The 21,988-nt window shown below is 40.8% G+C and overlaps 1 protein-coding gene and 2 long non-coding RNA genes across 14 annotated transcripts; 1 reads left to right on the top strand and 2 right to left on the bottom strand.

The window, feature by feature from the left end:
* Window positions 1-1,006: 1,006 nt before the first annotated feature.
* On the top strand, window positions 1,007-21,811 carry PDZ-GEF (PDZ domain-containing guanine nucleotide exchange factor). Of its 8 annotated transcripts, XM_081991541.1 has the most exons (20): window positions 1,010-1,235; window positions 4,103-4,429; window positions 4,507-4,590; window positions 11,427-11,502; window positions 13,463-13,561; window positions 13,784-13,999; window positions 14,142-15,321; window positions 15,857-16,061; window positions 16,383-16,779; window positions 17,438-17,735; window positions 17,799-18,010; window positions 18,066-18,312; window positions 18,367-18,528; window positions 18,587-18,718; window positions 19,302-19,448; window positions 19,504-19,674; window positions 19,768-19,896; window positions 20,604-20,690; window positions 20,858-20,992; window positions 21,131-21,811. In XM_081991541.1, exons 2-20 carry the CDS (start codon window positions 4,197-4,199, stop codon window positions 21,160-21,162), a joined length of 4,242 nt encoding a protein of 1,413 aa, XP_081847667.1. In that variant the 5' UTR covers window positions 1,010-1,235; window positions 4,103-4,196; the 3' UTR covers window positions 21,163-21,811. The 8 variants fall into 8 exon arrangements, with proteins under 8 accessions (XP_081847670.1, XP_081847667.1, XP_081847666.1 ...); XM_081991540.1 differs by having other exon boundaries at window positions 18,066-18,528; XM_081991543.1 differs by lacking the exon at window positions 20,604-20,690 and having other exon boundaries at window positions 1,011-1,235.
* Window positions 4,106-4,926, bottom strand: LOC145736991 (uncharacterized). Its single transcript, XR_014180159.1, has 2 exons — window positions 4,785-4,926; window positions 4,106-4,295 (listed from the first exon to the last, which is right to left on the bottom strand). It is a non-coding gene; the product is annotated as an uncharacterized LOC145736991 (long non-coding RNA).
* On the bottom strand, window positions 8,878-10,843 carry LOC145736992 (uncharacterized). Of its 5 annotated transcripts, none has more exons than XR_014180162.1 (5): window positions 10,399-10,843; window positions 10,160-10,321; window positions 9,904-10,095; window positions 9,412-9,848; window positions 8,878-9,347 (listed from the first exon to the last, which is right to left on the bottom strand). It is a non-coding gene; the product is annotated as an uncharacterized LOC145736992 (long non-coding RNA). The 5 variants fall into 5 exon arrangements; XR_014180161.1 differs by having other exon boundaries at window positions 10,140-10,321; XR_014180164.1 differs by having other exon boundaries at window positions 9,904-10,321; window positions 10,399-10,518; window positions 10,550-10,637.
* Window positions 21,812-21,988: the final 177 nt, after the last annotated feature.

Consider the following 21,988-nt stretch of genomic DNA (forward strand, 5'->3'; position numbering starts at 1 on the left):
TTTGTCATATTCAGTGTGTACAACAGAGAAAACAACACTTTGTTAACTGTCATTGTAATTTCAACCAATCGGCATAGGGCAAGTAGTGACTAGAAATGCGGCAACGGATCAGTAAAAGTGTACAAACAAATCCACACCCATTTAGGATTTGCACATAACCTTAATTAATAAAACTATTTTCAAGATATTCCAACACAACTAAAAATGTTAAATAGTGCAAGAAACTTTCTCGCCTACTGGTACATGAGGTACCTTTTGGTGACCGAGCTGTTTATGGTGGCTAAATGGGAGAGGCACATGTTTCGTATCCTTTTTTTCTCGTTTTCAGTGTTATATTTTTAAATGTAAGTCCATTCCTTAGCTGTTTTTGTGCAGATGTAATCGCCCTGATACTGCTGACCATACTAGGGCTGTTCAATAAGTTGATTGTGGTTGGTGGTGTAAGGTTTTTACGCCAATTGTATGTAAGTTACACTTACCAACCTGTTATGGACCAATTACAGAGCGGATCAGCTGAGTTGTAGTTAAGTTTGTTCAACAATTGTATATTTAAGCCTTAAAGTAAATAAACATTGTTCACAGTAGGTTTTTGTGTATCCTTCTGGACAGTTTGGTAAATAATTATTACTCAGTCAATTACAACAGTGTTCTGTTTTACCTGCAATACATACATTATCTGCTTCTTCGTTTATTGAAGAAAGAGAGCCACCATAGGGGCAGGACATCCACACCGGACGACACGGAAAGCGAGTATGTCTTGCGGTCAAACTTAATAGGGAGTTGCAGCACCCTCATGGCTTTTAATTTAATTGACCACGTGACTGTATTAACCTGCCTGGAATGTCACATCGGACAGTCAAACAAAATGAGTTTTTTTTGGCCAATCACAAACTAAAATGTGACAAACCATTGTTGTCAAAATTGCGTTTTAACGTTACCGTGAATCGATCACCTAGTAGAAGACCTCTATCGAACGGCAACGTTGTTTTCCGCTCGACGGACCGGAGTTGTCAGTTTACCTTGAGCGTCGTCGCGTTAACGACGACAACGACGCTTCGACGTCGATCGCGTCACCTGTGCCGTCGTTACGTTTTTGTTTACGGGTTTTAACGGTTGCCGGTTCTTTTGTTTTTTTTTTTGGGTGAATAAGAGTGCGCGAGTTTTACACTGTGTTTCTGTATACTAAACTTGTATCACCAGGGATGTAAAAAGGATTTGATTGGAGAAAGTGACAGGTGCGTTTCTAAGTCAAAATCATTTCCGTTACAACCTCACTTTAAACTGGTTTTACTGCACTAGGTCACTTTACACACGCGTTTTTTCTTAAACACAGTAAACAAACGACCGTGGTCCAAATACATTATTAAAACCACTTTTTTTAGTGTGATTTATTGGACAAGTAACCGCAAACTAGTGTCGTAATTGCTTTTTACCCAGTTGGACCGCAAATGGGGAATTCCAGGTCTGCTCTTTATGAATGTATTATGCGGTCGTCAGATCCTAAAAATATGATTTTTTTCCAGTTATTCTATTTATAACGAGTCAATGAACTAATACAAGATTCCTATTCTATATCAGTTATGACGTGTGTGTGACCGTCCAGTCGGTTGCATAAAACTATAAAACACTACACTAATATTTGCTGTATGTTTTTTATTTACAGCTCCATGGTTTGAGTGATTAAAAAGCGATTTTGATATGTCTATGGGTGGGATTTTTGACCACCAGTGACATGTGTCAAACACACACACAAATTGCGTTTTTTAGGGATTTTAAACATTAATCTAACTGAAAGGATGAAACAAATCCACTATTTGACAACAAAAATAAACCGTAAACAATGGCTCGGGTTGGGAAATCGCTATTGTAATCAGCAAAACACCAATAAGTGCGGCAAAAGGGGCTTTTTCATTTTCCTGCCTTAACGGTGTGCGCAACGTGCTTAAACACCATAAAATCACTTCGTTTGTTCTTTTATTATGCCGGTAAGTAATGAAGAGAAAGTCACAGTATTGATGTTGATTAATTTTGATATCCAAATCGGGTCTAGGTCGGTTTAAAAGTTGACATTATGGCGAAACAAGAAATCTCGCGTTAAAACATGTTTGAAACTTTCTTCGCGCATTACTAACTGTGTTTTTTGGTACTTACCCGCAACACTGGTGTCGCACAAACTGCTCCAACGAGAAAACTGCACGAAACAACCGAAAAAAAATCAATTTGTACAAAAAAACGCCGGCAATTTAAGGTAGGTAACCTTAAAATGTCACAACAAACCGGCAAACGTCAAAAACACCACAATGACATTGACGTTTTACGCGGTGTTGCCACAACTAAACGGCATTCGATTACTTTCATTTACAGTTACAAAGTAATGTAGTAACGATCCGTTTCCGGTACGAGCCGTAAATGGTGGATTATGGGTGAATTTTTAGTCATAATCGTTACGATGAACGGAACGTCGCCACTCGATTATTCCTATTTTATCGGTTTCCTTCTAAAACCTTAGTCGTTGACCCGATGGTGCAGGTTAAACTTTTCCAAAGCGTGTTTTGTTACTTTGATGAAATAGTAAAAGGAATGTTGACGAAGATAACGGCAGATGCAGCCAGCCTCCCGAAGAAGTCGGTCAACGCGACCGCCATTATTCAGATCCGTGTTTTTAGGTTTCTTCAATTCGCCGGTCGTTTGCTACACGCACCTGTCCCAGGTTCTTCTCCTACTGAACAGGTGGCAATTTTTTTTTGACAGCCGTCAAACTTTGACAAGATGATAGGTCACGTGACCTGCTTGTAAATTAACCGACGCAGTTGCTTTTTTTTCTTCCTGCCACACCACATTAATTATTATAATGTGGCAACAAGGTCACCACCGCACAAACCCACTAAGCGTGACAGTAAACACGAAAAGAAGCGCACCACCCATGGAATTTTTGTATATGAAAATTGGTTTTGTGCGTGACTGCCTCCATACTATGCTTTTTACGATGACATAACCAAAAAGGACGAGTTTGTTGGTATTTTAATCTACAATGTGCACTAAAAAATGACAGTATTGGCAACAAGGCGTGTAAGTGTGGTCGCTTAATAATATTTAACAGGTTTTAGATAACATCAGTACACAATTTACGATAAATAGTCTATTACGCTCAACTTGGCAACACTGCTCTGTGGAGTGAACTGTCACTGTGAAAAATGCATAGGTCACTAGGCGTTTTTTTACTTATCGCAGTAGGTGGTGGAAACCTTCAAATCAAAATGGTGCCTGTCATTGCGTGGGGTGTTGCCAAACTGATTTACTCCTCATTTTAGAAAACGGTCAAGTATGCGACAACTCCCACGTGAATTTTACATATACAGGGTGTTCCCTACATTTTGACGCCCTGAATCACCAGATTTAGATCAGTTCGAATGCCAGGAATTCCAACATTTTTAATCATTTACGAAACGGCTTAAAAGGTAAACAAATAACGATGTTTTAATAACGCACCGCACAGTCAGCAGTCGTTAATGTTTATTATGTTTTAATTACGTTCAAGTAGCAGCGTGCAAAAATAACACTTATACAGGGTGGTCAAGTAAAAAGAGCCACCCTGTCAAAGTGGAATGAGTTTTTACATCGTCGACGCCATTTTCACTTAATACGAGGGTGTAGAAGCAATTTTGTCACTCAAGCAACCGTGAAATTAAAACTCTCTAGGGCTTCCCAACCCTTACAGTGTTGTCATGCATACCATTCTGTCGTAACTTATTATGGTTGATTTTTGCTTGGAATAACTCTAAGACTTTACGGTAAACCCTGTTACTCCCGTAAATTTTTTCAAGCAAATTTAGACTATAACGACATTATTATTTAATAAGGAATGTGGATGGGTAAGGTGTGAACAAACCCTAATTTTACCATGTTTACACTACTTGTAGATAACAAAGTGTCCTTCTGGATTAGTTTCATGTTGCACAAACACACTTGTCTCTCTCTTATCAAGTCAGCATTTCTGTTATGTAACCAGATAACGCTTTATAATTAACATTAGCCATTTCGAGGGCAAAACATTTTAGTAGCATCTAGTAGACAACTAACCTAACGGAATTAAAACTTTCAGATCAATTATTCGGCATGGATTTCAAAAGTAAATGGCGTATTAGAACAGCACTACCACGGCCACCGGCGCCATCTATGGGCTAACGGACGGGTTGATGGCGTCCTCGTCGTACGTGGCGCCATCTACCGCGGCAATGACCGACTGGGAGGGCATGTGGTTGAGGGCGCTCGCGCGGGCTCCCCATTGTCGTTCGCTGCAAGACCTCCAAGTGATTTATTACGGGCTGAGCGGTTTGGAGGCGCTGCAATCGTTGCGCGATTCGAGTTTACGCGCCCTTTGCAAAGTCGTCAGATACGAAAAGCATCTGGCCAATGATGTACTTTATTAGTAAGTTTTTTTCTGTCACATACAATGACAGTTACTAGAGGCCAATGTTGCCAAACGTAAAATTTACTTGTTTACAGCACTGGAGAACTGTCAACATGTTGGTACATTTTACTGAGCGGTTCCGTGTTTATTGACGGTTCCATGTTCCTGCCACGCTCCAGGTAAGTGACTTACACTTTGTATAACATTTGGTAATGATCCTCCCACTTTTAAATCGATGACATTGAAGCGTGGGCTATTTAGTACAAAATGTGTATGTAAATTTGCTGGGTGACTAACGAGACGTATTTGGTGTGCTACTCCTGATTTTTTGACACTTTTAAAAAAGCTATGAAAATCAAAATTTGTCACTTACCCCTAAAATTGCTTGTAAATAAAGTGGTATCGGCAACATTGCCTTTCAACGCGGAACGATCCGAAGAGTTGGCCGAATAAGGAATTTCGTAAATTCCCCGTTAATGGCGCTGCACTCGTCCCCGATCACACAAAACAGTTTCAGACGTTGACAAGGGATTGTTGCGCGTTCGCGTCGACCAAATTCCATCAAATTCGAGGCGTTTTGTTGATGTTGTTATCTGGGAAAAACTGGCGATAAGCTCGGAAACGACCAATTGAGTGTTCGACAAATACAAAACAAACGGAAGTGAATCGGATTTTCCGCGGTTGTACCTTATTCAGTGCTCTAGTGGACTTTCTCCCTTTTACCTGATGGTCGGTGCGTGTGATCCTTTGCCCTGCCTGTAAAGAATTGAGTGAATATAACGTCGATTTTGTGCGTTTGCCACGAATTCGGCCAGTGATATTGTGATTCACCTTTGGAATTTTACATCCTGGAATTCCAGTGTAAATCACTGTGACAATATGGGTATGTCTTTTGTATTTCTTTTATTCAGTTACACTAAAGTTTTAATCGGAAAAATCAACTAAAAACCCAAAAAAACCTTTCATATAGTAGGTTGTCACAATTATTGACATTTGTTAATAATAATAATAACAGTCATTGATACACAACCCTTGCATGGAGGGGACAGGATAGGTCAATAATTAAACTGGATCCTGATTGGTCCAAAGTGAAGGTTTGACCTCTCCAGTTTGCAGAACAAATATTTAAAAGACAATTTATCTGAATAACCAAAATTTTGAGGTTAAGCGCCCTATTTCATGAGAGTAATTCTTGTAAAATTAGCAATAAGGCAAATATTAATCTTAGATATACTGTGTTGAAACGGAAACCTCATTTCGGTACTATCATAATGCAAACATTGCATGAGACTACAAAATGTCAATTACCTTTAATAATCCACTTCCTTAAGGGTGTTAATCTAATTAGCCAGAGTGACTTAACTGTAGGGTCGTTTATACTCAAATAATGAGGCAATCCATCCAATGGGAAACAGCAATAGCTGGTAGGACAAAAAACTTGAAACAATAGAACAATGCCAAATACCTACTTACATAGTCTCATATAATTTTCAAAAGTGTTGTGGTACCGGTACCTACAAACAAAGAATTCTCTCTGTTAGTTACACAAACTAATCATAAATGATTATCAAATTACTGCAATTACTGATGTCCTTGCTCAACTTGCCAGAAGTATGTAAAACAATCTCCTTTACACGGCGCCTCCCTTGTGTGTTTGATGTCTGGGATAATAATTTTTCATATTTTCCACCCCTCATTGGGAATGAAGGCAAACAACCATAATGAATTTGCTTAAAAAAGCCTGTGTGGTGAACTAAACTGGAAATATTGATTTTGCCCCATATTGTTCCTGTTAGCGTCTGAAAGCTTCTGCACCCTCCCTATCATCCCCAGGGGGCGAAATTAATCATATTTTGGGCCTCGAAACGTGACCGGAATGTTGTCTGAAACGTGCTTGAATGTTGTTAAGTTTCTGTGGCGTTTTGGGGGACCAAAAATGGGTCTGTCAAATATCAAAAAAAAACTGTTTTTGATATTTAGTTTGTGATTGGTCAAAAAACTTTTTTTTAACCAATCACAAACAACCCAGTGTGCTAAGACTATTAAGGGCTACTATTGAGCTTTATTCCCTTTGCCATTTGGGTTTTACGGTCCTTAAAGGGAGGGTTAACTGCTAATTGCTAGAGGAGAAATTTTTGCCAGCTTCAATGCGACAGCAGCTGTCAAAATTTATGACACTTGACAGAATAAATAACAACAACTCATTCAGTTGAAAAGCAGATGTTTAGCGGCTCGTGAACGAAGCACGGGATCAAGTGTTGTTCTGCTGTTCTTCCGTTGAACTTGACATGAAGAACGTCTTCACGGAACATTAAAGAACCGGCCAGGTAATAATTATTGTAACTATATGGTCTGCCCGGACTGTATTGTGTGCATTCCTTTGACGGTGATTTTCGGGGTTGCCAAATCGCTCGTCATTCATAAAGTGGCTTTCATTGTAAACGCTAATCGGCCAGTTCCTGGCTTCTATTAGTGTTGTTTTGTTGACCACACAAAAAAAGACAGGAAATTCGTCTGAATTGGTGCTTGAAAACGATCACACGGTACCGCCCCCCATACTGCTTCGCACTGTTTTTTTAGTATTAAGTGGCAACGTTGTAAAATATAATTACAGCTTCCAAAACCAGTCTCTCAGGAGTTTACATTCACACCAAAACAATAGAATTGTTGATTTTTAGTGGCGCATCATCATTTACCATAACTATCCAATAATAATTTACGTAATTAATGTAGAAACAGGTAAAAGTTTGGTTAGAAACCGGGATTGTCACATTCATCAAGTCTCATGCTTACAAAAAAAAAACAGCATAAACAATAAGTCACAGTTAATCACCGGCTATAAACCCAATATTCGTGTGAAACGTCTAGGCAATTGCGGTATTTAATGTTTTTGCATTAATCTCCTTGGGAAAATGAATGGATATTGCCAATGTTGCTAAAAAGGTTGTGGCAACACTGTTGTGTCGTCTGTCAGATGTCACTGTCACTGGTTGGAAGGTGTCATCCCTAGTGTTTTTTTTTTATTGTAATTGTTTAAAAAGGTAAATTTGTAGTGTTTTTCCTGCTCACAACCACTAAGAACATACACGGGGGCATAAAAAATGATACAAAAGCAGGTAAATAACATGAATTTATTAGGTTAGGTTGCCTACAATTGTACCCCACAAAACCAGCCCAATTACTTAATTTCTTGTTGTAAATAACGCAGGGGCGATTGAACTTAGGACTTTCACTAAAAATTTGCAGACGTGCACTTGTACTAAGTCACGAGTGACACACATTCCGAGTGCGTTTACCAAATTTGGCTTGGGGTGGGACTTTCCTCTCCGTTTATAAAAGGATCGACGTAAACGTGACCCTTTCGCGAAACTTTCAGATCTAGAACTAATTACCGACCTGCATTGAGTGTAATTAAGACAATTTCCGTCAATTTTTCCACCCGGCAAACTAATTAGCCATCGTACAGATGCGAGAATTGTTCGATTCACTGTATTATTATGAATGGATGCATATTTAATCACCCCAGCTTTCTTCTGCGACCTTCTTTGCCCACGTTTCGTGTTTATACAGGGTGTCACAAACACCGTATCACCCTAGACATGGAAACAATAGAGCAACCTAGATTTTGCAAGTGTCCATTGCACTATACAGCGTGTCTAATTGACCTTACAATGATTGTTTGTTTTTAACGTGGATAAATCACCTTGTGTGTGTGGTTTTTTTTTTCAGACGACCAACGGTATATTATATTTTCCGTTAGATAGTCGCAGAATGCCAATAGTGCACTGTACAATGCGTTGGAGCACCATTTTTAAATTTGTCAGAAGCTTCCAAAACTGTCTCCTACCTGCCAGGATCCTCTAAAAGTTGTTTAGATGTACCAGAGGCCTCTAATGCCTTCTCCTAACACAGTTGGTACTGTCTTACTCTCTCTAATTAACTAATGCAAGACAGAGACAGCACTGGCTAGCCTGTTTGACAGTTGACACGTTTTGAGGTTATGTGACAGCCCTCCCTTGTTTTCCCAGTGTCCCCAGGGGTAGTGTAGGCCCTGGCAGTGTAGTTATCGGTTGCAAGGTGATTTTGGCAGTTTGAAGGACTCAAAACATTAAAAAAATTGCCCAAAGCCTCTCTGTATCCACCATTTGCATTTCGTCCTACTTTGAGCCAAGTTTGAGTTTGGTTTTGACTGTGACAAAACTGGTGAAAAAAGTCACAATCTGTACACTGCAGAGGCTTTGCTTTGTGCACTTGAAAAGGCCTAAACTTACCTAAACAACCCAAAAACTGCTAGTGACAAGCAACTTTGGCCAAATCAGGTAGGCCGCGACAATTTTAAAACTTCAACACTGACAGCTCATTTGCTTAAAGTCATCTGTCAAAAATCTAGTAGAGCTGATATTTTTGTGATATCCTCTGCCATAGGGATGTAGGTATCGAAAATTTCAGGTAAATTAACATACAAATTCTCGGGTTACTGTATATTAAGGCAGCATTTACATTAAATATTCATTTGATTGAGTCTAGAAGGACGCAGATAAAACTATTCAAGGTGTTGGCTGGCAATCGAAATCGATACACACGCACACTAGCAGGTGATTGGTGAAAGTCTTTTGAAAAATTGAAATGTAGGCAAAATACAGAAACTGGCAGGGAAATCAGTCTCAGTACTGGTACACGTCAAAAAAAAACAATAATTCCCAGCTCCTTTGTGTTTTCAGGAGGAGTTTCCTTTTTAATGCGATTACGCTATTTCTGACGTCCTTCTGTTGTTTCTGCGCAAAAAAACCAAGATTTCAACTGGTGACCACCATTTTTGTTGACGGCGAAACGCCTCTTCACTTTTATTAACTTTCAATGCGATTTTTTTAATGACCCATTGACCAGATGCCAAATGTGGCTTTTCACTGGTAGTTTCGCCGTAAATGGTACTTTCCTAAAAAAAAGGCTTTAAGCAATCACCCTCAAACACCCATAAGCTACTCGGAGGGGTGTTAAACCTTTTTTTTTTTGTCTGTTAAGGGAGGGTCCACCCTGAACTGTGCCACCTTTGATAAAACCTATTTTTAATTGGTTAGGGCCTCAACTGTTTCCGGTCCGTATTTTTTTGGTAAACAAACTTGGCAGCATTGTAAAAGTGACTTAATTCAATCAAGGGAGTCCAATCAATAGTCACGTGACCCAATTTTTACCCACACCTGCAGTGTTGCCATATGCATGTTTCTAGAAGGAACTGTATCTGAATTATAACCCGCAACACTGGTATTGTGGGATTCGTGTGTTTTAAATCGATTGGCTATTGTTTTTCTCTGGTAATTTCCTGTTTTGTGACATGGTTTTTTTTTTTAGCTAAGTTGCAACCTACAATTCTGGCGCCTTCACCAATTCGTCTTGACGGTTCAAGTGATTGTTGTTGAAGACGTTCGGGAACAGGTTCCTACGATTGATTTAATTTATGTAATCCCAGCGTTATAGAACCTTGGTGGCCGCACCTTTCGTACCATAATTACGAAGGCATTCGCAACGATCGCGCTTTCGTAATTGCCCCTTTTTCCGAGAAAGAATGGATTTCGTTTAAATATCATCTGCATCGCAAACTCAACCAATAAGAACGTTTGTTGCTTTGTTCGTCGTTTAGTAGTAAACGTCAACGTGACAGTTGATCACCAAGACAATCGAGCAGGCTGCTGATAAAAGTGATTATAAGTGTTGATCAAACAAATCTCACCTGAACAATATAATTGTAACCAGAACCCTCCAAAACTGCCCTCTGAGACTGCCAGAAGTCTCTAAAACTTGCCAGAAGCCTCTACAACCATTTTGAAACTCTGCCAGAGCCCTCTGAAGGTTGTTCAAAGAGTTTTTAACAGTCAGAATCTTCTCAAAGTCTTTTGGAAGTGCCAGAAGCCCCTGCAACCATTTTGAAATTGCCAGAGGCCTTTGAAGGTTGTTCAAAAGTGCCAGAAACTTCAAACACCTTCTCCTACCTTGTAAAAATCCTTTAAAACTGTCAGAACTCTCTAAAACGCCAGAAGCCTCTATAACCATATTGAAACTCTGCCAGAGGCCTCCGAAGGTTGTTCCAAAGTGCCAGAAGTGTTTAACACCTTCTCCTACCTTGCCAGAATCATTTAAAACCGTCAGAACCTTCTCAAAGTCCTTTGGAAGTGCCTGAAGTCTGTACTACCTTGAAAAAATCATTCAAAACTGCCAGAACCATACAAAAGTGCTTTGGAAGTGCCAGAAGCCTCTACAACCATTTTGAAACTGTCAGAAAGTTCTCTCTCTCTCTCTCTCTCCAATTTCTTGATGCAAGACAGAGACAGCCAGACAGCACCAGCTAGCGTTTTTGACAGTTGACAAGTTTGAGGTTATGTGACAGCCCCCCCCTTACGGCATCAAATTGAGGTTAAATGTGCCCAGTTCGAACACATCTAACTTGAACAAAATAATCGTAATAACGTTTACCTTTAACAAACGTACTTGTGATAATTAGTGATTAATTACTAAGTCCACACTACAAAGAGAAACACGTATGTTACACCTGAGAAACGAGTTTTGTAACATTTTACTACGTTTCGATAAATCTGGGCTGGTTAACAGGTGTGTCAGTCAGGGAATTTGTATAGCAAAGGAACTTCAACCCAAGAAATCATTTATTTTTTTTTTGGTCCAACTGACTACGTCAGAACAGTTGCAAACGTTTAATGCATATGTGGTATCATTTGGGCCAAATGGCGGAAGACTGATATCTGATACTTTTCTGACGACATTCACGTCGGCAAGTGCATAAATAGTCACTCGGACACGTTTCCTCCATATGGAGCCGCGTGACGTCAACACGGTCCACTCACGTGTGAATTGGATTTTTGGCTCATCACTACTACTGACAGCCACTAGTCACGTTGACACTCCGGTGGCCATTTTATTGCACACCTTTCATTATTGTTGTTACATATTCGTAAATTAATTGTTATTGTAGTGGACAAGATAGTAATGTGGGGTTTTTTTACAGCTTCGGGAAACGAACAGGGGGCAGCGCCCGAAGGCAAAACGAATGTTTCGTCTTGGAACCGTCGGAGATGATTGTCGTAAGTACTTTTCACCTATTTTACTCATACTTGTACGAGAAAAACCGTGTAAACTAGGCAATTACACGTGCGTCCATGGTGGAAAATCGAAAGTATACACAGACAGTAATTATTATTAAACCATTAATTAGAGTGGCACTTGTGTTAGTGCAAATTGCATGTTGTATTGCCGGAACTTGTGTGCGTATGTTGTTATAGCCTATTGTTTTAATCTTTTTTAATAACAATATGCAGTTATTGGCTAGTTTTTACTTGGTGGATTCATATTTCAATGTCAGAAAAAAATGACAGCTGACATGCAGTTGTTATAAATGATGTACCTGTCACACCTGACATTTTTCTTTATTTTGATCAATCCAGATGTGATTCAAATGCACTTAATTACTCACACTGATAACATTCTTTCCTATTGTTTGACTCACTTCCTTATCGTGTAAATGACGTCACAACTGTAGTACTTCCTAAATTGTGGTTGATTCTCTAAAGTTACAGTGTGACGTACTCCTTTTTAACTGTCAACACAACGAAACATCAAAGTAGGTCGTTAAGGAAGTCGGTTCTTACGGTTTCCTGTGGGAAACGTCCATTTTCAGGTGTTAGCAACTCTGTACAGTCAAAAGTGCCCATAACGCAACCAGAGGGCGTTGACCGTGCAATTTTGTTAATAGTTTAAAAAAAAAACTGTGGTAGCAACCTTTAAGTCTAATATAGAAGAAAGGAATGTATTGAGGCTTATTTTAATGCACACACACACACCAGTACATCTTCTCCGTATCTGTTCTATTTTTATAATACCCCCAAAAGATTAAAGGCGTCGTTGCATAGGCCTGGTGCACAGGCAGTTGCAACGGGACCCCATTCCAGTTCAGTACCGCTTATCTCTTATCAGTGGCGTACAGTAGTACCCAGTCATTGGTTCTTCTAAGTCGGTTCCCTTAGGAAGATTACGTGTCGTAGTTTACATGGGTTCACTAAAGCGGAAACGTTTCCTTTTTGTATGAACATTTTGCGCCACGGTTCGGTACTTTTCCGTACTGCTTCGACTCGGAGAGAACCATCGCGGTGTACTATAATAATAATTTTTTCGTAACGTAATTAGCGTGTTTGATACAAGTCGCAGTTGCTGGTGGTACTGGTTGCGCCCAAGTGAATTTTGTAGTTTCACCTGAGCTAGTAGTGAAAGTTTGTTGGCCACTGGATTTTTTTCTGTGAGATAATAATGTGTGTCACATGACTCTTATCGAAAGGATGTTGCTGGAGGACGTAGGTGGCGCCTACTTGAACATTTATTATCATTAATAATAGTTCAACCCTGAGGAATGTGCATTATCTGTCACTCTCCGGAGGATTAAATGGCGCCAAACGAATATTAACCGGTTATCATTTTTGTTTGTGCTTCTGGTTGATAACACGTGTGAGAATCTTCGTTGGGCAATGTTTACACGATCTAAAGTGGCGCAGACAGGGTTGTGGTTTAATTTACCACGATAAACACAAGGTTTTCGTACTATAAACTGAAAAAAAAAATGTTGAAACACGCTTTGAGGACTTGCTACGACCTGGACTATAAGCCGGGGTTGCGCAAAAGAGTGTCACTAGGCGATTTGTCGGTGAGGAGGAGGCGGTCGGGCACCTACGAGAACGTGCAGATTTTGAAAAAATACTTGAGAAGGAGAAATTCGATTTCGTGGCCCAACTCGACTTGTGTGGAGGTCGACGATGACGCCTCCGAGGTAAATTTCTGTGAGGTTTTATGGAGCAACTGAAGGGAACGTGACGTCAGGATGACGTAATTTGACGCTACCCTAATTGAACCAACTGTCAAAATACGTCATAGTGACGTGGTGTATCATGTTAGCGCTGGTTGCTCCATTAACTGGAAATCTTTTTCTACAAAACATAGTTTTTAATGGTGTCTAAATTATTTTAATTGATTGATAAAGTAGTGATGTTGTTTCAGATCGACTACCCAGACATCGACCAAGGTAGAAGAACGCAAAATTCGCCCTTAATGGAGCACCAACAGCACAGACCAATCAACATAATGTTTGACGATGCCGTAAGTAGTGAGACGTTGTGATTTGACATTTTTTCGACCTCAAAACGAAAACGATAAACAGCAGAATTGCGTTATTAATATTAATTTTAACCGCGCAGGAAACCATCCGAATTCGTAATAATTACTGACGTCAATCAGTCAGAAGTGTTAATTTACCTCTTGGGGTTTAAATTAATAAAGTACACAGTCACTCAATTTCATTGTCTTTTTTTATTTTGGTAGTATGGCAACCACCATCACAACAACATCCCCAGGCCCAGCCTGTACCACAAATGCTCCAGGGGTTCCCACTCCTCGGACACGTCCTCGGCGTACAGTGGTAGCGATACAATGGCCTCGAACCACTCGGAACTGGACGGGGACGAGCCTGATCTGTCCGGCCTGGTGGAAAGTATCGTGGACAGCGACGAGGAGGATGACCTGGCTGAAAGCATGGACGTACGTTTGTATTTGTTGTGTCACAACTGTCAAAATTAGCCTCAAACAAAACGTTGAATGAAATGAGAAAGTGTTTGACAGTCACGTGACAGCTGTCAACTACGTCAAAACATTTTTTTTTTATAACAATTATTTTGTGCAGAGTTTGGCTGTGAGGGATAGAGTTAGAGACTGCCTGGAGAAAGAACCTTCTGAACGGACCGAGGACGATATCGAAGCGCTGCTGGAGTTCACTCAGCACCTGAAGGCCTTCACCAACATGACCTTGCCAGTACGTAGGGCGTTGTGCGCCGTTATGGTGTTTGCCGTGGTGGAAAAAGCCGGAACTATAGTGATGAACGATGGAGAGGAACTGGACTCTTGGTCGGTCCTGGTGAACGGTTGCGTAGAAGTGATCATCCCCGGCGAGGAGGCACAAATGTTAACGATGGGCGACGCATTCGGCATCCTCCCCACCATGGACAAGCTCTATCACAAAGGAGTGATGGTCACCAAGTGTGAAGACTGTCAATTCGTGTGCATCACCCAGAGTGACTACTATCGAATTTTGCACCAGGGAGAGGAGAACATAAAGCGGCACGAAGTGAACGGGGAGTTGGTTATGGTGACCGAGTTGCGTGGCTCTGCAGAGTCGGGCACTAATCGACGTGGCCCTGTGGTGATCCGAGCTACTCCAGATCAGTTAACCCACCAATTGATCGAAGAAAACTCTTTAACTGACCCAACTTATGTGGAGGACTTTCTGCTAACCCACCGGGTGTTCACTCCCAGCTCCTTGTACATAGCCAATCAATTGCTGGAGTGGTTTAAGGAAAGTGAAGTAAGGGACCGTGTCACCAGGGTCGTGCTGCTTTGGGTCAACAATCACTTCACCGATTTCGAAACCGATCCGGATATGATTGACTTCCTGGAGAATTTCGAACAAGGCTTGGAGGACCAGCACATGGGTGGCCAGTTAAGATTGTTAAACATCGCCTGTGCGGCCAAGGCGCGAATCCGAAACGTAGTGTTAGCCAGACCGAATCGGGACGAACCGTTAAGTTTCCAGATTTTGGGCGGATTCGAACGGAATTTCGGTATTTTTATCTCAAAAGTGGACAAAAAGTCGAAAGCGGAAGAGGTGGGACTGAAACGGGGCGATCAAATTTTGGAGGTGAACGGCCAGAGTTTCGAGCACGTGTCCAACGCCAGGGCATTGGAAATTTTGAGGGGCACCACCCATTTGAGTATCACGATCAAGTCGAATTTGTTGCATTTCAAGGAGATGCTCAACACTCCCGACAATTCACCCAGGCCCCGGAGTAGGAAAGTCTCTGAAATCGGTAAGTTGTCGCTAAGGTCGAAATTTGCTACAAATTAATTCATTCTCTTATGGTTAGTTTCCATAGCAACTTACTAATATTATGAGCAAAATTGACACTTAGTGGAAAATACATAATATAATTATTACAGTCACCTTGTGTCAAGAAAATTGAAAAATCCTGAACAAATGTTTTTTAATGGAAATTTAGAGTTTTTCAACTTGTGTCAAGAAAGCTGTCATGTTAACTATTTTTTTCTCTCTATTTTTAAAATTTCTGATAAAGCGTGACTTTTTGATGTAAATCGTTTCTTGACACTTAGTGGAAAATACATAATATAATTGTTACAGTCACCTTGTGTCAAGAAAATTTACAGTCACCTTGTGTCAAGAATATTCAAAAATCCTGAACAAATGTTTTTTAATAGAAATTTGGAATTTTTCAACTTCAAGTCGTCAGGGTTTTTTGATGTAAATCGTTTCTTGACAGTTTGTAAAGTAATCGGAGATGAATTTGCGATTTTCACTTTTTTTTTGAGTTTCGAAATTGTCTACAGCTAAAATCCAGCACGATCCACGGGCAAGGTTGTCAAGTGTCGAGGGTAACCTAGTTTTGGGACATACAACGCCCTGCTCCGAACCAGTTACCATCAACAGTCCCCAGAAAGAGGTGAAAAAACCGTATTTTTCCACCATGGGCCCGAAACGCCGACTACAGAAAGCGTTAATGAAGATGAACATTTTACCCAAAAACATTATCAAGTAATTGCACTTTTATTGGTCGGCGGCACTAATGGGAGCGATGCACGTCAACAGTGACGTTTTAAAAATGCATTCGTATTGCATAGCGATTAGTCTTGACGTTTAACGAGTGGTGTGCGTTGTTGCCAGATTGCTAGTTGTTCAAAATTCTCTGTTAAAAAAACTGTGTTAATTTCTATATGAGAAGTAAATAAAAACAAATGTTTTAATGAAAAATCTGACAACGTGGCGGGTTAAACGTCAAATGACGTGCATCGGCCGATTTATTGCCGTCTACTGTAGCCAAGTTGATTTAGGATTAAATAACCAATTTTCATCCAGCATCGCCACGGATCAAGTGGACAGTTTTACCCCACCTTCCAATCTAACCAGCAACATTTACCAGTCGCAAAGCAATCCGGATTTAATGTCAATTTGCTACGACGACCTGCGCTGCACCGACTATCCCGAGCACGTGCTCAAAGTGTTCAAACCGGATCAAAGTTACAAATACCTGCTCATCCACAAGGAAACGACGGCGCACGAAGTGGTCATGTTGGCGTTGCAAGAGTTCGGCATGACCGATCCGAGTTCGAATTTCAGCTTGTGCGAAGTGTCGGTGACTGACACGCAAACGATCAAACAACGTCGATTGCCCGATCAGTTGCAGAACTTGGCCGAACGCATCGGTTTGAGCAGTCGGTACTACTTGAAAACCAACGGAATAACGGAAACTTTGGTAAGAATTCAATTTTCTGTCATTTTGCTGTCTGTATCTTTAACCGTTTCCGAGTTATTAATAACAAACTGTCGCAGTTTTTAGAAAGGTGTTTAAACAAATCTATACTAATTTGGGACACCCTGTATGCTAATCTAGAAATGAAGTACACGTAAATGTCTACAACCTGCTAGAACTGGAAAGGTGGAATAGTTTGTTACTCAAATTTGGGACACTCAGTATACTTAGTCTGGAAAAAAATTATACGTAAATGTTTACAAGATTCGTATTTTGCAATTTTTGCTAAAATAAAAAATAACCCAGTTGGTCAAAATTGAATTACTCTGTACATAGAAAACTGGTGAGCAGAACAGAGAAACCAATAAAAAACAATGAGTTAGACTAAGACAACTACAAACAGTTTGTGGACAATTAATCACAAGACATGAATAGGTCTTTCTGATATAGTGGTCATGTGACCAATTTTGTTTTGACAGACTGTCACTATCTCTGTCTAACTCGTTGATTCTTAATGGTTTCTCTCTTCTTACCACAGGGTTGGCTTTGACATTTCACAAAAGACGTAGAGTTTTTTTTGTCAACCTAACCTAGGTTTGTCACATTTGACGTTTCGGGGTAAAACATAAACAATTTCAAACTTCAACGGAAATTATTTTAGGTGCCGGATGAGTTGGCGCCCGAGTTGGTGCGCGAAAGTGCCGTGCATTTCCTGCAACTGAACGCGGTGGAAGTGGCCATTCAGTTAACGTTGCAAGATTTCAGCATATTCCGGCAAATCGAACCGACCGAATACATTGACGACCTGTTCCGGCTCAAGTCTAGGTACGGCACGCCGATGCTGGAACAGTTTGAAAAGCTGGTGAACAAGGAAATGTTTTGGGTGGTGAGCGAGGTGTGTTCCGAACAGAATCCGGTGCGACGCATGAAGATTATCAAGCAATTTATCAAAGTTGCCCGTAAGTTTGTTGGGGACTGGTTTTAGTTTGCCAAGTGATAAAAGTGCAATGTGATCTTTCCAGGACAATGCAAGGAGTGTAAAAATTTCAATTCAATGTTTGCCATATTGAGTGGTTTGGGTCACGGGGCAGTGACACGTTTGCGCCAATCTTGGGACAAGTTGCCCGGTAAATATCAGCGAATTTTCAATGATTTACAACAACTAATGGACCCGTCGAGGAACATGAGCAAGTACAGGCAATTGGTCAGCGCCGAACAAACTCAACCGCCCATCGTACGTCAATCCACCCCATAACTGGGCCGGTTTGTTTCAATTCAATTGTTTACAGATTCCATTTTATCCGGTGGTGAAGAAGGATTTGACGTTTATCCACGACGGCAACGATTCCCACGTGGAAGGCCTGGTCAACTTTGAAAAGCTCCGGATGATCGCCAAAGAAGTGCGGTCGCTTAGCAACATGTGCAGCAGCCCCTACGATTTGTTAACGATGCTGGAATTGGGCGGGCAGCCCGCTAGTAACGCGATGGTTGCCCTGAATCAAATGACCACCGCTTCGTCGCAGTACCACACTCAAGGTAACGATGACGTCATCGGCAATTGTGGTGGTTTGCACTGTGCGCGTATTTCAGGTCAAGCCACGGTAAAACGGCGTAAGAAGTCAACGGCGGCTCCTAACCCCAAAAAAATGTTCGAAGAATCTCAGATGGTGCGCAGAGTCAAGGCCTACTTGAACAATTTGCACGTCGAAACCGACGAGAAAAAGTTGCACGAAATGTCACTGGAATGCGAAGGTTTGTCCTTGACAGTTGATTTAAACTCAAATCAGTTACATTTTGACGTTTGACGTAGGTAATGCGGCCAGTGGTGGGGGTTTTTCGGGTCCGGGCAGTCAACGCGGCAAACGTCACGCGTCACCAGCGCCCTCTACCACGAGCAGCACGAGTAGCGCGAGCGATGAACGCAAACCAACTCCCAAGTTTGGTGAGTTTTTTGTTACAAATTGATTATTTGGAATTTTGAAGGCAATCTAAAATTGATTTGGGTCAAAAAAATCCTGTTTATAGTGCTATAAATGTGTAAAGTGCTTTATAGCTTTATGAATGCAGTTTTGACAGTTTTCAGTCAGGAGATCGGTTAAATAACAGTGCCAAACTAACAGTCATACTTCAGAACTGTCAAAATCACAACCATAGACGTATAAAGTGAATTTATTACGTTTCCTATGGAGTTAATAAAATTTGAGGGTTTTCTTGCAGATTTATTGTCATTTTGGGTTGGATTTTGACAGATGTGACATGTAGAGACAATTTTGGACGTAGCTTGATCTGTCACAAACCTGGCAACTGTCAAAATTCCTGTTCGTATAAAAACGTACTGGAAAGCAATAGAAGTGAGCATAACTAAGCTGACTGGTACTTTATAGCTTCATGAGTGGGATTTTGACACTTTTTAGTGTAATGACAGATCATTAAAGCAATGCAAATTCGATTTGCGTCAAGAAAGCTGTCATTTTGACAATTTCATTTAATTTTTACAAAATTTGTTGCTAATTTAAATTATTCAGGTTCGCAATCACCGCAAGCCGTCCGCAAATTGCTGGCGCTGTCCGAACCGGCTAAAACCAGACCGTACCAACCGAGACAGCCGGGTTCGCACGCTGTCAATATAAATCAGCCCAGTCCGGCGGTTCGTAGAGCGCCCAGCGCCACAGGTGACTTATTTGTTTGTCATTTGTTTCCGTGACTGAAAAGTGCGGTTATTTTCAGGGAGTTACTCGAGCTACGGCTCGCACAGTTCGAGCAGTTCGGGGGGCCGGGCGATGCACGAACGTTCCCACTCGGACACGCCCACGCCACTGCCCTCGGTGGCGCTGTCGGCGGAGAGCAGTAGCGTGACGTCACTGAGCAATCTGCCTTTAAGAAAAACCCTCACCTCGGGTAAGTCTAAGTTTTCCCCGGTTCTTTTCTCCCTCTCTCTCTCTCTCTTGCAACGCTTGGCGCACCCTGTTCTACTCTGTCTGTGGTGTACAGGTTCGGTCACGTCTTCTGATTCGGGACATAGCACGATTAGTCAAGTTACGACCGGTTCGGGGGGCGATTATCACGTCTATCAGCCTCGTTGTCCCAGCCCGTCCAGACATTCGACCGCTTTACCGACAGGTACGTACTGGTTTCTTGTATCTCTTGTTTGGCTGCGTTCCTGAATGTTATCGATGACGTGTTTGTGCTTGAGTGTACGATTTGACAGGCCAAAACTGGACAGGTCACTGTTTACCACATTTTTTCTTAAATGGGGCTTTCCCATGATTTTTTTTTTAAAATATTCGGTTTTTAGCGATAAACTTCAAAAATTTACATCGCTTGTAGGAATCAGGGTAATTTACAACCACAACTCAAAAATCAGCGATTTTAGGGTCACATGATGCGCGCTCAATGTTTATAAAGTCATGGCAATCTTATCTTTTTATTTAGTCTTTCGTGACGTCATAGGACGGTTAAACGGTTCTAAAGCTAAATATTAAAAATCGAAAAGCTTGAATCTTATTTGTTATTGATTTTTGTTGGATTTTTATTATCTAGATGCTTTACAACGTTGCCAAATGCATCAAAAAATAGTTAGTGACAAGGACAAACTAAAAAGGTCTTTTAAGACATTCTCTTATCGTTCATTGGGCAATACGTCATACTGGCGTGCTTTTTAAACAATGTCAGTTGTTTCGGACTTAAAAAAAAAATCATGGGAGTCTTTGTCCTGAGGATGATCCGAATAAATCGAAATGTCGCGTGTAAACCCAATGTGTGCGTGTGTATGTTTTGTTTGTATAATTTTTGTGAAAAAAAAAAAAATGTTTGTTGATGGTGATTAGGCTGGTGTCTCGCGCGTCCCGGTGCTATACCGCCTTGTCCCCAAGCTGTGGCAGTGTTGCCCCCCTTACCCCACGCTTTGCGCAATGGTAAGTGCCTCCCTCTACCATCGACGAAAATACTGTCACTGTCATTTCAGTATCTTGGTCGATGTGTACATAACCGCTTTTTTTGCTACAGCTCGCATGCAACTAATTGTAAATAGAAGTGGCAACCTGGCAACAGAGTGTTAATCAGACAATCGACATATTTTTAGGTGTTGCCAGACGACAGCCGCCTTCCTACAGCGTTGCCGCTCACATGGCTCGGTTACACCGGCTGAGTCGGGCCCATTCGGACGAGGGCGTGACCCAAGGTTACCATTTTCACACCGACCCCGACACTGACCAAGGTAAGCGCGGACGCCACTGACTCTGGAACTGGTTTGACAAACTTTACTAATTAGGTGACTACGAACTGACAAACGACGACTCCGACACTGTTATTATTATGGTGTAACGACGTCGCGTTAAATTTCTATTTATTCTAGATGATGAAGAGACCCAAGTTTCGGCCGTTTGAACCTCCTCAGTTGCGTCGATGGTACGTTGTTTTTTTAATTTTTTTGAGTGTGTACCTGATTACTTCCACGCCACTGACACTTCCTCTATTATGTTTAATACAGTCTGGTATGACAAATGTATATAGGACTTTTATTTATATACTTATATATAATATGCATATAAAAAAACTTCCTGTTAAATAAGCGAATATTGCCTTTTTTTCAGTATTTTCGGTTGCGTTTACCTAAACATCTGATCTGGTTTTAATTACTTATATACAACGTTTCAACTATTATACATAATATAAGCCATTCCATGTGCGTTCTAACCTTATAATATATAGGAGCATTCCATTTAATTAAATCAAAGTATTGAAACGCGTTTAACTTAACCTCAATTTTTCTAATTTCAAGGCATCTTTAAAGTTATTTTTAAGAAGAACTGTATCATTTATTACGCAATCTCCGTAGATTAATGTGATCGAACTAGTCTCGCTCATTTAATTTTACTCTGTGCGACCTATTCTCAAATGATATTATTATAATGTATTATTATTTTTTACAGATCTATGTAATATATGTACAAATTTTTTTTTGTCGTACAATAAGACTCGTAAATATGTCGTTTTATTATGAAACTAATAACTCTTCAATAAATTATTATGCGATCGTGGCCGTTGTTTTATTTACCGTCATCACTTTATAAAGCATCGTTCACATGAACTTTTGTTATCGTGGGTGATGTGGCAACATTGGCCATGCAGATTCTTGACAGCCGGACGCCGGAAAAAACCGCGGGCACACAATTAGGACTACCACGAGATACAACTTTTGTCGAATCTCTTC

This window comes from Ips typographus, linkage group LG13, assembly GCF_016097725.1.
Source record: "Ips typographus isolate SLU linkage group LG13, UJ_Ityp_2.0, whole genome shotgun sequence".
Classification (NCBI taxonomy): Eukaryota; Metazoa; Arthropoda; class Insecta; order Coleoptera; family Curculionidae; genus Ips; species Ips typographus.

Excerpts from the sequence above, each read along its gene's own strand:
- PDZ-GEF (XM_081991540.1), top strand. The coding sequence starts at position 4,197 with ATGGCGTCCTCGTCGTACGTGGCGCCATCTACCGCGGCAATGACCGAC. Across the intron at positions 11,503-13,462 it reads AACCGTCGGAGATGATTGTC|ATCGACTACCCAGACATCGA; the intron begins GTAAGTACTTTT and ends ATGTTGTTTCAG. Across the intron at positions 18,529-18,586 it reads AATGTCACTGGAATGCGAAG|GTAATGCGGCCAGTGGTGGG; the intron begins GTTTGTCCTTGA and ends CGTTTGACGTAG.